Here is a 17,257-nt window from a genome sequence, read left to right as displayed (position 1 = left end):
TAAACGTCCTCCAACTGCGGACGCATACAAGGATCTCTACTTGTTAAGATGATTTTAGATTTCAAACGCAACGGTTCCTCCAAACATTCGAATGCTAGGCAGAAGAAAGCCTCGAGACTTAAACTGATTTGCTTACCCTAAATCCTAGGTATTTTACTGGAATAACGGGGTTGAAGCTAACAATATAATAATTTGGCTTAATCTAGACTTCGTGAACACAGACCGTAAGTGGTGGTTGAAGGAGGAACAAAGGAAATTTGAAATACAGAAAAAGTTACTAGTCAATCGACGAAGCTTCAACAAGAATCGGACTTACTGTGAACGTCGAGTCGTTGCGCATACGAGGGACCTCAGGAGTCGGGATTCTGGCAGTCTTCCCAATTCACTAATTAAGATAGACGTAGGAGTAAAAGTGATAAAGAACAAAGAAGATCGTTCTGGCACGCACGTTGCATACACTCTTGTTCAGGGACAGTTTCTCTCTCTCTCTGCGACCTCCCTCGCGGGACCGCCAGGCGAGGTGGCCTCTTGACATACCGCCCCAGGCAATCCGACCTTGACAAAGGCATCGCCGAATGCATAGAATAGAGAGGAAGATAGCTTAAGGCCACCATTACTAGGGGTCATTGAGTGTAAACCCTCTCTGAGGCTTAGGTCCCTAATGCCATAGCATATTTTGTTTTTTGAACTGCCCAGCCTATGCAGGGACGCCATCTGTCTCATATTCCTACACCTAAATACATAAATTATAAGTAACAGTAGTAATATTTATAAATATATATAAATATATATATATATATATATATATATATATATATATATATATATATATATATATATATATATATATATATATATATATATATATATATATATATATATATATATATATATATATATATATATATATATACATATATATACATATATATACATATATATATTTACATATAATATATATGTATATATACATATAATATATGTGTGTATATATATATATATATATATATATATATATATATATATATATATATATATATATATATATATATATATATATATATATATATATATATATATATATATATATATATATATATATATACATATATATATATATATATATATATATATATATATATATATATATATATATATATATATATATATATATATATATATATACATATATATATATATATATATATATATATATATATATATATATATATATATATATATATATATATATGCTGTATATATACTGCATATATATCAATATATTATTATAATCACATTTTTTGCTCTTCTACCATGTGGAATTGCTGTTAGCTGTAAGATATCTGGAAAACATTCAAGTGCAGGTTATAATATAGGGTCTTTGTTAGACTACTTATCAAAATGCCAGACCCCATATTGTCTGCTTATTTTCATACACTGTACACAGAAAGTCCAGCATGAAATCTCCTGTCTATGAAAAGTTTTACCGTAACTAAGAAACAAACATGACTAAGTTATTAAACCACAAAAATTGGACAAATGAAAAACAAATATCTACAACAAACTGAGGAATGCTAAGAAAACTGAAAATGGCAGCTGCTGTAAGGAAAATTTTAACACTTGCGATAGACGGGAACTAACATAGGTTGGCACTTACTGAAACCAAGTATAATCAATAAGGTAATACCCATTTTTTGAGACATTCCATACAAGAAAATGTTTCAGTACTGTACTTAATGTGACTGAATATTATGAATGCAAAACTAAAATTTTTAGAATGGAGAGTGTATAAAACAGCAACTGGAAATATTAAGTTGCTAGCAGCCTACACAGTGGCAGACACAAACAGTAACTCAGTCTGTCACTGGAGAACTGTGAAGCCAGCATGCATGGACAGTTAGATGCAGATTGTCTGAAGTTTACAACAGACACACATAAAGGCAGTCTATGGTTATGGGTTTGTTAGTAAACAAGCATATTTTCCTATTGAAAAACAGCCAAAATAAGGACAAAAGATACCATCAAATATTACTAATTATTCCCTACAATACCAAATCTCCACACAGCACACAGATACATTCAGTAAGACAGATCATGCTACAACCCTTTTTAAACACATCTTTTTTCTTTTCAGGTAATGCTCGGAAACGCTGGGGATATTACCTTCCCTGGCTACTTATAAGTATAACATTTACTTTTATGGACATTGCTATTGGGGCATTTTTCATTATAGATATGTTGGTGAGTATAACTGGTAACACTTTCAGATCATCCATGAAGAATGATATAAGCTGATAAGATAAAGAGAGAAGGGAAAAATATAAGAATTTCTTATAACACTCTTAACCCCCTAGATTAGCTTTCCTTACAGCTAATAGTTGAGATGCAGAGTAAGGGTAAAAATATATTGCCTCTGATGTGATGAGCTAAATTGTGTTAACAGATATTAACAAACTAAACTGAAAAAAAATCAGTACCTTCTAATGTTACTGAAGGGCTTACAATGTTCTGATGCACTGTATTGTGCCATGCTACGAGTCGTCTGATGCCAACCACATTGGGTGTCATCAGCTGACAGGAGAGGTATACAACAGAGTAGTTTCTAGATTTTTTAAAATGGATTGAATATATTATATTTACATTTGTCATAATATTTAAATAACATATTTTGTTTACTACAAGGGCTTTTACTCAACATGAACACACAGCAAGCCTTCCTTCTCCAAAAACATTTTATTAGCTCTTTTTTTTTTTTAATCATGAAACGGTCCTCATCTGAAGGAAGATGCAACACTAAAGTAATGATTCACCAAATCCATTCCTTTGAGCACCTCTGGGACACATCCACTCTTATTTCATAAAGGGCTAACATTACACTTATTGCTGCAAAATTCTCCTCTTCCTCAGAGTCATTTAATTACCATCTTTGATTCATTTCCACCTTTTTCTTAAACCTACACTCTAGTCTAGATGAAACTAATGATTTGCAAGCAACACTGATGTACAATATAACAGCTAAAATATGTACATACCTGATTAACAAAAACAAACTACAGTACTCCATTTTGATAGCAGTATACAATACGAACAGACTATGTCAAGTTTTGCCCTGTATATTAACAGCATACTGGCATCCCTGTAATCATGAAAATATTACATTCTCAAAAGCTCTTCTTCAACTCCAGTTGTTGATCTTATCAGCTTCCCCCATATCCATGTGTGTAGTTAGCCTGGTATAGCCATATAAATACTGTTTTTACAACATAAACAAGTTTTTAACATAAAATCAATAATTTTATATACTGTAAACCTATTTGAAGATCTATCATGTTTCTAGTTCATAAGTCAATTGTCCAAAACATACACAAAGTGTAGTCTCAACACACACTGCACCATCTGAATTCTCAGGTGTGTCTTGATCACCTGCCTCACTTTTTCTTGAAACTGTGAGGTAGTTAGGAGGACACTCATTATTTGGTTAATGATTTTCTATTGTATTATAAAAAGTGATTTTAAATACAGTATGCATGATTGTCCCACTGTTTGTGTATGTTTGGGGAACTTGGTAAAGCTCTTGGGTACCGTATTTTAATGAATCACAGCCTAGTCACTGGTAACACATGGAAGGACAATACCCTAACACTGCAAGGCACTTGTATCAAATAAGACTCTCATGTTTGGAGGGGAAGCACTTTTACGATCAGCATATGTAAAAACCACATGCCCCCCACAATTACTGGCTCCAGTATTTAGATTCAACCATTTGAGAAAACTGCCTTCTAGATAAAAAGTGTTCTGCCTTATTATTAAATTATGGTAGGTTTTGATATCCCTTGCCTTGCCCAACAGGAGACTGTTTCTTTATTTGCTTCTTCCTTTGTCCTAAGGAGAGAAGTGGTCTACCAGTCTCTCTCCTAAAGTCTTTAGTCACCAGTAGGCAAAACTTAATAGCTCTCACTCGACGAAGAAAGAGGTCATCTTCAATATGATAAAGAACAAGGAGGGAATAGTGAAGGATGCAGAATAGTCTTGGCCACTAGTCTTTTAAATCTTTGCAATGGAGTTTGGAGCAAATGACTGACCCAGTGATGACCAACACCTAGTATGAAGTCCAACAAAGCAGTTTCCAAACTAGTTTGTAAGGTGACTTTGTAAGAATCTTTAAAACAAGAGAGAGATCTCAAATAGGTAGGTCTGAGTGACCCACATGGAACCTCTTTTTCAAAGTGCTACATACCTTTTCACTCACTAAAGAACCCCACTAAGCCCACTGGCTCAAAAACCTGAATGGGTGGGTCTACATCCCTTGATGGTGGAGACAACCTCCTGCATCAACAAAAGCAAATAATGAATATAAGGAGTCTACCAGATCAATCCCCCATCCACTGCTACAACTTAGGAATTAGCTCAATTTGACCTGAGAGAGGCCGCTCATTTAAATTCTGTAAGACCTTCAAGGCTGTGGCTGCTTCCTCTAAATAAGCTTTACCTCTGAGGACTTCCTGAATAACCTCATGAAGAAGGCTGTTGAGGTTGCTGTGGAGTCAGTAGAAATATGGCTACTTGAGAAGCTTCTTTGAGATTTTGAGACTCCTGGGACTGCCCACCACTATGGATAGCAGATCTGTAAACCACTCCTGCTATAACCAAAAGTGAACTATCACAACCATTCTGGATGCATAGTTTGTCAAAAAACTGCCTGATGAGGCATTATCAATGTCAAGTTCATCCAAAGGATGTAACATTACAACTATCCTATAGGGTGCAGATTCTAGATGATCTGTATAGTACAGAGGATTGTTGGCTATGGCTCTGTGCTTTCCCTGAACAAACTTTGCCACTATGTCAACCTTGTTTGCCTTCACCCACATGAAGATTTAGATTGTTAGCTGACAGTTTCTAATTGTGTGCCCTTTAAATTATTGGTTATCACACATACTGTTTTTCCTGCAAATGCTTGGAGTCCTAAGAAAATGGCTGCTCCTTTCCCTGTCCTGCAATATCCAAGATCTTGTCCATGACATTAAGAGTTGCACCTTAAATGACCAAATCCTGTAGTGGCTCTGTGAAACAATATCTCCATTGACACATGGTGTCCAGTTATGGACCGACACAACTTGGTCACAAGGATCTGGACTCCAATGAAACAGCTAGTTAAAGGATAACCCACTGAATCTGCCCTCTGTCCAACATGATGTCTAGCTTCACTCCTGTGTTGGTGACAATACCCTGGTACAAAGCTGTGAAACAGTATCTCCAATGACACATGGTGTCCAGTTATGGACTGACACAACTTGGTCACAAGGATCTGGACTCCAATGAAACAGCTAGTTCAAGGATAACCCACTGATTCTGCTCTCTGTCCAACATGATATCTAGCTTGACTTATGTGTTGGCGACAATACCCTGGTACAAAGCTTGCTGGGAACACTAGGTCTGATCTACCACAGTTGACATGGAGTTCGAGGGTTTTTCAAACTTTACAGAATAAGGTCAGGTGCCACCTCAATTTCCCTGTTGTTGCTACCATCACCAGCCAGTAACCTAGGTACCTCAGAAGTCTTATACAGTACCAATCTTATGAGCTCATGCTGCCACTAGTGAAAAAGTTCATGTGAAGACATAGAACAATTGCCAGGCTGAAACATAAGACTTGAAACTGAACTAACATCCCTCCTCAAACAAAGCAAAATCATTTCCTTAATGCTGGGTGGATAAGCATCTTGAGATATGCATCTTTTAGGTTTCGAGATGCTAAAAAGTTACCCTTCCTAATGGGTAGCTGCACAGCTCCAGTCTCTTTCTTGAAAATGATTTGCTGCACAACTTGTTCAGGGGGCTGAGGTTGATTATTGGGCTCTAAACTTCTTTGTTGCCTTTGGCACCATAAACAGATGAGTTCAGAAATCATGACCATCTACCGCACCTCTTTGCCCAAAGCCAGGAATCTCTCCGAGTCAGAAATGCATTCCAGTCTAATGGCTAATTCTGAAAGTTGGGGCTGTCCCAGAAAATATAATAGACAGCCAACCCTGATGACGTATACTCCCCACAGTTCTGCTCTGATCTTCCACCATGATCTAATGAATCTCGGGAGACGCCCCATTAGCAGAACTGCTAAATCCCTTACCATGAGACTTCGTTGTGCATCATCTTGAGCATACAGAGCAGCCACTGCCTCCTTAATGGAGTTGACCTCTCGAGGTGTGATGAATAAGATCTTGAAGGCATGCCTGGTATCCTGTTGCCTACATCCAGGGAAAAGCTCACCCGGTCACTGCATTCTTCTACTAGGCATCACTTGTAGACACAAAGATGATGTATTGCCACAGTTAAACTCAACACCCAGGTCACTGTTAAAATGAACTTGCTTATGAATTCCCTAAAAATGCTCTCTCAGAACAAGAATGAATCCTGAAGATCAAAGACAAGGGGTTGTAGCGATCTTTGATCACCATGTCCTACATCTTAATTACATATACAATATTATAGATAAGGTATATAATGTTTAGCACTAATGCTCATCATAGAAACAGTACCATCCTCCAGGGCTTTGTAAACATTTTCTTGTGACCTGACCTCCTCATTTAGCATGGACTCATGGCTCCCTACACCTGCTCACACCAGATGGATAAGCACAGAAACCCCAGGAGAAACCACTTAATCTCTCTCACAGTTGATATAAAGGTGACTGTGGATGAGGGAAGGAACATGGGGCAAGCTTCACTGTTGCCTCCTTAACTGACAAGGGATAAGTCACAGAAGAGCCTTTTATTTTATAAAAGTGAGGTTTGGCTACTAGTTTGGCAGTGAAAAACAAATGAGGAATGGCCAAGGGTCAATTGTTCCCTCTGCTGTTTCCTCATCCCTCCATTCAAACCCTCACATCAGCAAATTATGGCGGTTGGTATTAGGTCAAACTCACAGCTGTAGTTGGTTCAAAGTCTAATGGCGCATGCTTCAGTTTTGGGTTTTTGAGACCACTAACCTAAATGTAATCAGAACTTCCAAAAAGGAAATTTCATTTTGCATGGCTGCAGTATCCTCTTGATTGTCCACTCTGAATGCTCTGTGAGCACAATCCAGTCCTTTTATGAGACAAATTGCATCTTCTCGGCAGGCATTCAGAATGTCTTTGGAGTAGTGAGAGCCTTCAGTTTAACTGACAACTTCAGGGAAGCTGAAATCATTGGCAAGGAGGCGAGACATCCATGGGGTTCCTCCCCAGGGTTGCAGGAGCCAAACATTATCTCAAGCAAAGAAAACAGTCTCCTTTTACTCATTCCTAATGAGACCAATGAAGGTCTGTGCAAATATATACCATTAAAGAAACTTGATGAAGGAGAGACAGAGTTAGTTTTCTGCTGAAGAAATTGAGAGACTGAACTGTCCTGTTTATCAACTGTTCTGTCAAGACCAACTATGCAGCAGAGAGCTGGTGCATCGTTTTCCCTCACCTGGTGGCCCATGGTGAAGATGAATAGAGTCCAAAGACGAATGGTCTACCCCCCTAAATCTCGGGGCTGACTTCTGTTACTTGTCTTCTTCCAATACATCTTGGGGCAACACTGGGTAAATGACAATTACAAATTCTGAAGTGGCATGTTTTCAATAATCTTAATTGCTAAAAATTGCAAGACAGTTCTACAGTGAAAACTGAAGCATTACAGGGGGTATTGGAGATAAAGAAATGGCTTGTTTCATTGGATGATATTGCAACAAATTTTTCACCAAGGGCTATGGGCAGAATAGAAGTTGAACTATTAAGCCAGTCACCAAGCAAGGCAACAGTTGAGCTCACAGGTAGAGCAGAGGAGAGCAGAAATAAGCAGGCATGGGAGGTGTGGAATGTGTGGATCTTGTGGCAGGATTATCAGCCCATCATGTTTGCAAGAGCTAGCATGATGGGCCATCAAGCAGGCACTGGTGAAAATACTGAAAGAGTAGTCAAAGAGCATGCAGAGCACAAGGACTAGGCAGAGACATTATCCAAGGGCTGGCACTCCATCACAATGACCAATTATGACAGTAGTGGCACTCCTTGAATGTCTCACCCTGTATGTCCTCCTTGTCATGCAGCAGAACCACTGGAGGGGTGACCCTCTGTGGTATGTCCTACAGGTGAGGAGGGGCATACATATCTGGCTGCAAGAGCTGATGCAAAGGAAGTCAGGGTCTCCGTAAAGGGAAGACATACATATGAAAGGACCTACATGGAAAGCCTTAGCAGGTTCACTGGGGCACAACATGAGAGAAACAGCAAAAGTGCAAAAATTTGCATATCTAATTTTCATGGAATAAAAAATCACTCAATAACAAAAATATAAATAAAAAGCCAACTCTAAAAAATGCATAATGACCAAAAATCCCTCCAAACCAAAACAAAGAACACTTCTCATCCCTGCAGTACAGTAAATGAGAAAAAGAAAATAGATAGTGCAAACTCATTGTAAAAAAAAAAGGAAGAACTTGTAAGCCAGCGAGTAATAAAAACTTTAAAACCCTTCACAAAATGCAACAACAAAGCAAATAAAGCATTGCAAAAGAGCTAAATTCTCAGGATGACCAAAAATTTAGTTACTAACAGAGAGCTAAACACTGCTTAGCTGGTGATTCACAGATATAATTCTGGTGACTGAACAGGATCTGCTTTACAGTGAATTCATTTTTGTTACTGACTGAGTGCATTAAAGTGAAAAAGAGCAGACATAAATGTTGATTAATGACAGAAAATTAAAAATTAACTATTGCTGCATTAATCTGACAATTGGCAATAACCTTTTCTAACAAATAAGACTTATAAATACACTTGGCCATTCCAGATGGCAGACATAGAAAACAAAGAGATCACATAATTAATACAGCACTGTAATTGAGAGAGAGAAAAAAGAACACTGAGGAATTTTTGGAGCCACAGAGGAGCAGATATCAGCTGTGATCACCATCCTGTTGTTGCCACACTAAGGCTGAAATTAAAAACATCCAACAAAAAATCTGACAGAATATCTAGGTTTGACAAAATTTAGTTCCTTGAAGATAAATATTAAGAGGCTTACGCCCTAGAAAATCAAAATAGATTTGAGTTCTAGAAGTTAAAGCTGAGGAGGAGTAGGCAATCAACCAGGACTGGTTTAACTCCAGATGAGACCTTGAATACAATAAAGAATAAACATACGCAAAAGGTACAAATAAGGGATTTTGACAAAGGAAAAATCTATTTCTGAGGAAGGCCCCGTGTCACCCGGTGAAATTCCATTGTTGCACGAATTTCTAGGTATAAAATGCTAGATATACCAGAGAAAAAAGAGCTTTCAGGAATGCTGGGGTTACTACCCCCAGATCGAGCGTCTTCTCCAAGGAAGACGTCGGTATAACAAAGGGTGAGTGAAAGGATCACTACCACGGAGTCTCACTCGAAAGATATCTCCCTGTTAAAACCCCCAGAAGAGAGCGGTGAGCCGTTACAGCCCCCACACATAGACGCCCGCCAGTTCGGCGACACCAGCGCCACCTACCTCATTCCAGGCTAGCACTACCCCCAGGCTTGGCATGTGCAAGTAGGGGGGGAGCAGAAGGTGCCTCAGGGAGGGTCACCGGGTGACACGGGGCCTTCCTCAGAAATAGATTTTTCCTTTGTCAAAATCCCTTTTCTGAGTCCAGCCCCGTGTCAGCCGGTGAAATAGTGATAGAGAATCATGCCAAGGCTGCTAACTACGAGGAAACAAGGTAATCTGAAGAAAAAACACAAGTTATGAAAATGGTTTTAATCAGGGTATCTCTCACATGGGAAATTGAATACTAAATTGGAAAAGTACAGTAAAAAAAGCTTAACATTACGAAATATGTGAGCAAGTCCACAGTGTGGCAGGGAAAAAACCCCAAAAATACTTAAGACTACAAGGGTATAATGTTAATTGAAAAATTACTTAGACTAAAGAGTATATATAACCTTATAGCTACACACGCAAGAGACAATACAACATGGGGAAGAATTACATACATATATATATATATATATATGGGGTACATGGAGCAAAATAAAAACCGCCCAGTACCCCAAAGGAAAAACATAATCATAACATGTCAAATTATAGTTTCCACTCAACAGAGACAATATAATATCAATATGAGGAGCAAGGCAGTGAGGCATGATCAACCAGGAGGACAAGCAGAGAAGTAAATGAGGCAGGCGGGCGGGGGGTTAGGGGAAGGATAAAGGAAGATGACTAATTAAGGTGGGGAGATGACACTTCCCACAGCTATTGTAGAAAACTTCAGGGCTTCGAGTGTTTTTAAATAGTGGCGTTTAAATACTAGAGGTGATTTCCAACCCGTGTATTTGGAGAGTTCTGAGAAATCCATATTATGAAAGTAATTAATAGAAGTAGCAACTGCTCGAATATCATGAACCTTAGGAACTGAATCTGGGTTAGCTTGTTTAATAAAATACAAAATTTGTTACCTTATTGCATTTATCGATAGAGTACCACTTTCTCCCTGATAAAAAGAGGACCCGACTTACACTGTGGAGTTCTTAAACGGTAAGACTTTAGGGTATAAACTGGACATAAAGACTGGTCTTGTGGAAGGGGCACCACCTTCCAAGGGGACCACCTGTCTTGCAGGTCTTCATTTTTAGCTAAAAATCTAGGGTCAGGGGAAAGGAGGACTTCTCCGGACGGGAGGAAGTTAACAAAATCATCACTTCTAGCGAGAGCCGATAGCTCTGAGATTCTGGCACCTGAAGCCAAGCTAATCAGAAATAAAGTCTTCCTTAACAGATCCAAATAAGAGCATTGAAAGTTGTCAATCTCAGATGCTAACTTAAGAACATCATTGAGGAACCATGTAACAGATTGTGGGCGTGATACGGGTCTCAGACGAGCGCATGCTCTGGGAATAGATGAAAAGTAGGAATCTGTAAGGTCAATTTTAAAGCCATATAAGAATACCTTCTTCAGGGCTGACTTGGCTGTGGTAATAGTGGCCGGGCAAGGCCTTTCTCAAACAATGATCTAAAGAAGGTAACTGCTAGGTTAGTCGTCATGATTTGGGCTTCAAATGCTTTCAGAAAGGAGGCCAATTTTTTGACTGCTGAGTCATATTGTCTAAGAGTAGAATCTCTTTTGTCTGATTCTAAAACAGAGTGTTAACGGGTCAATGTTTGCTCCCTTTTGGGCTGCGAACTTTATAAAGTCCACAAAACTAGGGCATTCTGAATTCTTGAGGAAGCTGACACAGTCTTGGTTTGTACTGTCTGGGTCAGTTTGGGCTTGGGAATCCGAAGACTTCGCAATCCCAGTTCCTGAAGAAGAGGGAACCAATTGCTCTTCGGCCAATAGGGGGCTACCAGGGCTGGTTGACCTTTGAATGTCCTGAGTTTGTGTAATACTTTCAGCAGCAAGTTTATTGGGGGAAACAGATAAATCTTCTCCCAATTGTTCCAATCTATCGTCATTGCGTCCGTGGCGTACGCCTGGGGGTCCAGGTTCGGAGCCACATAACAGGGAAGCTTGAAGTTGCTCTCCGTCGCGAACAGATCCACTTGGAGACCCGGAACCTGGCGACAAATCCAATTGAAGGATTCCCCGTCCAGGGACCACTCCGTCTCCAACGGAGTAGTTCTGGACAGGGAATCTGCCACCACGTTCCGCACCCCCGCTAGGTGGGTGGCTGACAGATGCCAGCTGTGCTTGTTCGCCAGGGAGAAAATAGCAATCATAACCTGGTTCACTCGACCTGATTTGGAGCCGCCCCTGTTGATGCAATGAACTACCACTGCGCTGTCCAATACCAGCCTGATATGAATCCGGCTGGGGGGGAGGATTTTCTTTAGGGTTAGAAAAACCACCATAGCTTCCAGGGTGTTTATATGGAACTGCTGAAACATAGTGGACCACGTCCCTTGTACTTTTTGTTTTGGCGAATATCCTCCCCAGCCGCTTAGAGAAGTGTCCGTGTGAACAACTAGCGCCGGAGGGGGAAACTGAAGTGGAACTGTCTTGGACAGGCCACCGATTGTGTACCAAGGCCGCAGTCTCGCCTTTAAGATTCGGGGAATAGAGGAGACCTTGTCTCTGAGCTTGACATTGGCTCGACTCCGCCACACTCTGTTTATGTCTTTTAATTTTGCTTTTAAGAGCAGGTCCGTCACTGAGGCAAATTGAAGAGACCCAAGGATTCTTTCTTGGGTCCGGCGGGATGCTGACTGGTTTTTCAGAAATTTCCTGGTAAGGGACGCTATCTCCTTCCGCTTGGGAGGCGGGAGGGATAACATGTGAGAGGACAGATCCCACTGGAGACCCAGCCACTGAAACCGGGACTCCGGAGTCAGGCGGGACTTCTCTCTGTTCAGCTGAAAACCTAACGACTCCAGGAAGTTGATGACCATGGACGTAGCCTTCCGACATTCTAGAACTGTTGGAGCCCAAATTATCCAATCGTCTAGGTACGCTGCTAGGGATATCCCTCGGGACCGGAGTTGCTGAACTACCGTGTCCGCCAGCTTGGTAAATATCCTGGGCGCAATGTTCAGACCGAAAGGCATGCCCCTGAAGGAGTAGGCTTGATTCCCGAGTCTGAAACCCAGGAACGGAGAGAAGCTCCGCGCAACCGGGACGTGATAGTAAGCGTCTGAAAGATCGATAGAGGTGGTGACGGCTCCACGCGGAAGTAGAGTCCGTACCTGAGCTACCGTAAGCATGCGAAATTTGTCGCATTTTATGTAGAGATTTAGACGCGACAGATCCAGGATCACTCTTTGCTGATCGGAGTCTTTTTTGGGAACAGTGAATAACCTGCCTTGAAACTTTAGGTGCCTTACTTTCTTTATTGCTTGCTTGTTGAGCAATTCTGCCACATAGTCCTGTAGGACTGATGAGGGTGGCTGGTAAAACCTGATCAGAGGAGGAGGGTCTTTGATCCAGCTCCATCCTAGACCCTTGGACACAATGCTGTGTGCCCAAGGGCTGAAGGTCCATTGGTCCCTGAACCAATACAGGCGACCACCTACCTGTTTGTTCTCAGTGGGAGGGAGCGGGTTTGTTCCCTCTACCACGTCCAGGCTTACCTCTTGGAGTGGTGTTGGACTTTCCTCTCTGTAAGGAGCCCTACCTCTTCCCCCTTGCGCTCCTATTAAGGCCGTGAAAGAATCCACGGCCTTCATAGGTTGGATTGTATGCTGGTGAAGCAACATACGAGGGTGCGGCAAGGAATGGGCTGGTTGAACCAGCACATATTGTTGGGGATGGGCCTTTGAGGTGGAGGGCTGTGCCACTGCCGAGACCGGGACGGCTTGGACTACCGCCTGATGATGGGGTCTCTTGTGCCTCCTGAATCGTTTGCCTCCTCTCGCCTGGGGCCGCCAGATTCTGTGGTCTTTCGCTTGTAGGCAGCGATGCCCCAGCGAGAGCGCAGACTCTGGTTGGCCCTTGTAGCCTCCCTAAGAACATTAGTAACCTCTTCTTCAGGGAAGAGGTTAGGTCCCCAGATCGAGCTCTTCACGAGCTTGTTAGGCTCGTGACGGATGGTGGCATCAGCGAAAATAAATTTCCTGCATTCAAGCCTGGCCATGATAAAGTCAAACAGGTCGGACTGAAATCCTGCCAATAGGGATTTAGCCAAGACCTGAAAGAAAGGCTCGTCTGCACAGGAGACGGCAGTGGCTTCAGTGAGGCAGACGGAGTTCAAAGACCGGGCTAGCTTAGTCCGGGCCTCAAACTCCGCCTTCAGCAGGGCTTCCGGTAGCTTAGGAAGCTGCTCGCTAAATTGCGTTGACGCGCAAAAAGCGTCCAGCTTTCCAACAGTAAAGGTGGACGGCGCGTCAGTCCAAAACTCATCGCCCCCTGGGAATACCAGGGATGTGGAGTCTGTTTCCTTTAATTGTGGTAATGGGTTGCCATCAAAGCACGCTCGGGCCGTAGCCAGAGCGACTTTGTTTAAGCAGGGAGTCGGCAACCTGTCACCCAGGGCGAACATAGTGAAATTGCCCTTGAAAGGCGTCAATTTAGTGTTATCGGCCTGCCACTCCGTCAGAGTGCGCAGGAGAGCCGACTGAGCCTGGTCTCTAGGGAAGATCACTGTCTCCCTAGGAACCTTGTCTGAGCGTACCCAGGTTTCCTCCGTCAGCCTAACGAAGCCTGGGTAAGGGGGCAAGAGATCGGCGGGAAAGAACTCAAGCTCTTCCAACCGCCTCGTGCCAAGACCTTCAACCGTTAAGGTGCCCTCGTGTTGGATAGCCCGGAGGGCGAAACGCCAAGGGTTCCCGATGTCAAAGGGAGGGAGATCCGCCGTATCTGGAATGGCATACTGGGGTTCGGCTCCGCCTGGGCGAGCTATACCCGCCAGTATATTGTCATGACTAGTCAGTTTCTCCGAGATTTGAGTGAACTTGGACTCAACCTCCGCCGAGAACCGCTCGAAAAGCTGGTTAGCAAAAGACTCCGGATCAAAGGCAGGCTGGCGAGGAGGGCTTGGTTTTGATGCCCTCTTACTCGCGCCTTTGCCGGAGGAACCAGACTTGCTCCCGGAGGCTACCGGTGCTGAGACCTTAGCCTTCGACGGGGGGAAAGGCAAGGCTTTCCTGGAAGACGAGGACTTAAAGCCCTTCGCCTTCCATGAAGTCTTCAACTTCAACTTGGGGATAGCTGATGGAGCTCTATCACCCAAGGAGGAAGACTTCACAAAACCTGCAAAGGAAGACACTGATGAAGCTGGGGAGTCAAAAAGGGGGCCCGCCCCCGCAACCTCACTTACCTCGCTACTTACCACCTGGTCCTGTTCAGTGTTCATGGGTTCCAGGTCCAAGTCTAACGCGGCGACGTCCTCCGAAACCTCCGCGTAAAGGATGTCCACTTGGGGTGGCTGGGTCGCATCCCGGATCTGCTGGATGATGGAGGTGGCAAGTTCTTCTGGCACTGCGGCCGCCACCCGTGCACCGGGGTAGAGCAGGTCCCTCAACTTAGCGTCGAGGACATAAGGCTTCCCCGACAGAACGTTCCTCCCGAACCCAGCCACCCAAGCGCGGAGAGATTCCAAGGAAGACTTCTTGGAGGACTTGTCCGCCTGTAAGAGAACCGACAATTAGAGTTGAACGAAAGAATGGTTCGAGAACCACATAAACATTATTTCGATATGAGGAGCGTAATATGGAAGAAAACTATATCTTACCGACTCGTCCTGGATACTCGCACACAAAGCGAAGCAAACCTCACAGCCGTCGGGGTGCCAGACTACCAGGTCGTCTAACCGGACTGCACAACCAGCGTGGGTCCGGCACACTACATGTCCATAGGGTTGTTGTAATGAAGCGGTGCACCCCGGCTCCTCACAGCGAACAGTCTGTAAGTGTAAAAAGTACATGAACCTACCACTCTAAGTAACCTAAAGCTGGCAAGCCCGGGAATTTCAGCTTACAACCGGAATGCTCCGGTGGATAGGAAACCCCTCGTTAAAAACTAGGCCAACGAGCTCCAAATTAAAAAGAGTGGAAGGTAAATTACTTCCAGACCCCGGAATACTCCGGCGGAATGAAAGGTATGAGACAACAGGAACTCACCGCAAGGGCTGCCAGCAAAAACAACGGCAGAACCCCCGGGCGTAGTACCGGACTCAATAGCATATTAAAAAATGCAGAGACGGAGTGAGAAGCCCACTCCGTTAGATAAAATACACATATATATACAATTAATTAATAGAATAAACAAGTGATGGTAAAAAGGAGCAATCCACTCCGGAGACCGGAGGGATCCACCTTTTTCATATATTCCCCTTCTCTCGGACTTCCCCGCCAGTGAAACAAGGTGGGTGAGATGCTCGTCATGATAGGCCAAGTACATAACATAAGCTGGAGCAAGTGTCAACAACCCAACCAAGAAACCCGACGGAGAGGAATGAAAGTGTGGGAGAGAATGTTCGAACCCGTTCGAGTCGGAGCGAGTAAACGAACCACCAACACAAACACAGCGATGCTTGGGACTGTCTGGGAGGGAGCGAATCCCTCTACCAGGGGGAGACCCTCAACTCGGAGAAAACGCCATCTAGCGTCACCCGCACGAGTAGAGCAAAGCTGGTAGGAGGGGGGGGAAGGGGGGAGGTGGTGAGGTAGGAAGAGTGGTAGGCTACGAGAGTGAAAACAGGAGACAAGGGAAAATGATTCACCCGCTCAACTGCAAACACACACCGCTCCAAGAATAATTAAAACTTAGGAGGGTGGCCTACTACTAGGGGAGGGATGAGACCAAGCCTCAATGCCCAACTCCTGACTAGGCGAAGCCTAATAAAATACCGAACCAGGCCTAGCCTAGGCTAACGGAAGGAGTACGGGAAGGGAGGAGGAAGGCAAACAGGGAGAGAAATTTTGTGCCGAGAGCCAACCGGGACCGAAAAGAGGGGGGCAAAAAGGCGACTAGCCTAGAGGAGACACACCCAATGAACTCTATTCCTTCGAAAGAAGGAAGAGAACTAAGTGGCTCACTCTGCCACCCCAAAAACGACCACGGAGGAAACAGCAACAAAACTCCCTCAACCCGATGGATCCTCCACGCCTAACCTAAAGGGCGAGAGGAAAGGAAGCAATACGAGCCTAATGTAATAGGCAAGGGAAGACCCACACCCATAAAAAACCATCACACACAAAAACATAGAATTTAACAAAAATGTGCTCGTGCGAGGTGCGTAGCCTACCTCGGGGAAGCGGTTAGATCTGAGGCTGCCGCTACCTCGAGGAGGTAAACAATGAATATAAACAAAACAGAGCACCAACGCCAAGAAAAAAATAAAATATAGCCTTAATATAGACTAAAATAAAGTAATACCAACAAGGAACCCAGCCTGGGGGGGAACCTAGACGGGGCACCACCCTAATATGGGCCGTAAAGGTCTATCGAATTTATTAAGACTCAAAAAAGGGGGGGGGCCACTGCAGGAAACCCACCAGGAGGAGAACCGGGGGGCAGATAATAACATATAACGACAAGGAGACAACCCCAACAGAAAAAGACTGATTGGGTCGCCTCGCAGTCGACATGGCTGGAAGGGGACGCTGTGGCGTCATAACAAAGTTCTCATAATTGTGAAAACAGAGACAATTACAGCCAAATATATCGAATAAAACCCCACAATAAGATGGTACTTAACTTGGAGATGGTAAAGCTGCTCGAAGACATGATGAATTGGAAGAATAATCCAATAAAAGGCACAAGCACAAAAAGAGAGTGGTAGCAAGTCACGTGCTAGAAAATGGAATGAGGTAGGTGGC

The 17,257-nt window shown here is 43.2% G+C and overlaps 1 protein-coding gene across 1 annotated transcript in view; it reads left to right on the top strand.

Moving 5' to 3' along the window:
• Positions 1-17,257, top strand: part of LOC136844466 (uncharacterized) — a 133,061-nt gene that overhangs the window by 59,359 nt on the left and 56,445 nt on the right. The window contains exon 5 of the mRNA XM_067113729.1: positions 2,135-2,241. Coding sequence (XP_066969830.1) covers positions 2,135-2,241 — 107 coding nt within the window. The remainder of the gene's footprint in view (positions 1-2,134; positions 2,242-17,257) is intronic.

Source organism: Macrobrachium rosenbergii, chromosome 12, assembly GCF_040412425.1.
Source record: "Macrobrachium rosenbergii isolate ZJJX-2024 chromosome 12, ASM4041242v1, whole genome shotgun sequence".
Taxonomy (NCBI): domain Eukaryota; kingdom Metazoa; phylum Arthropoda; class Malacostraca; order Decapoda; family Palaemonidae; genus Macrobrachium; species Macrobrachium rosenbergii.
The sequence above is the reverse complement of the archived record's forward strand: the minus strand, read 5'-3'. Positions and strand labels throughout refer to the sequence as shown.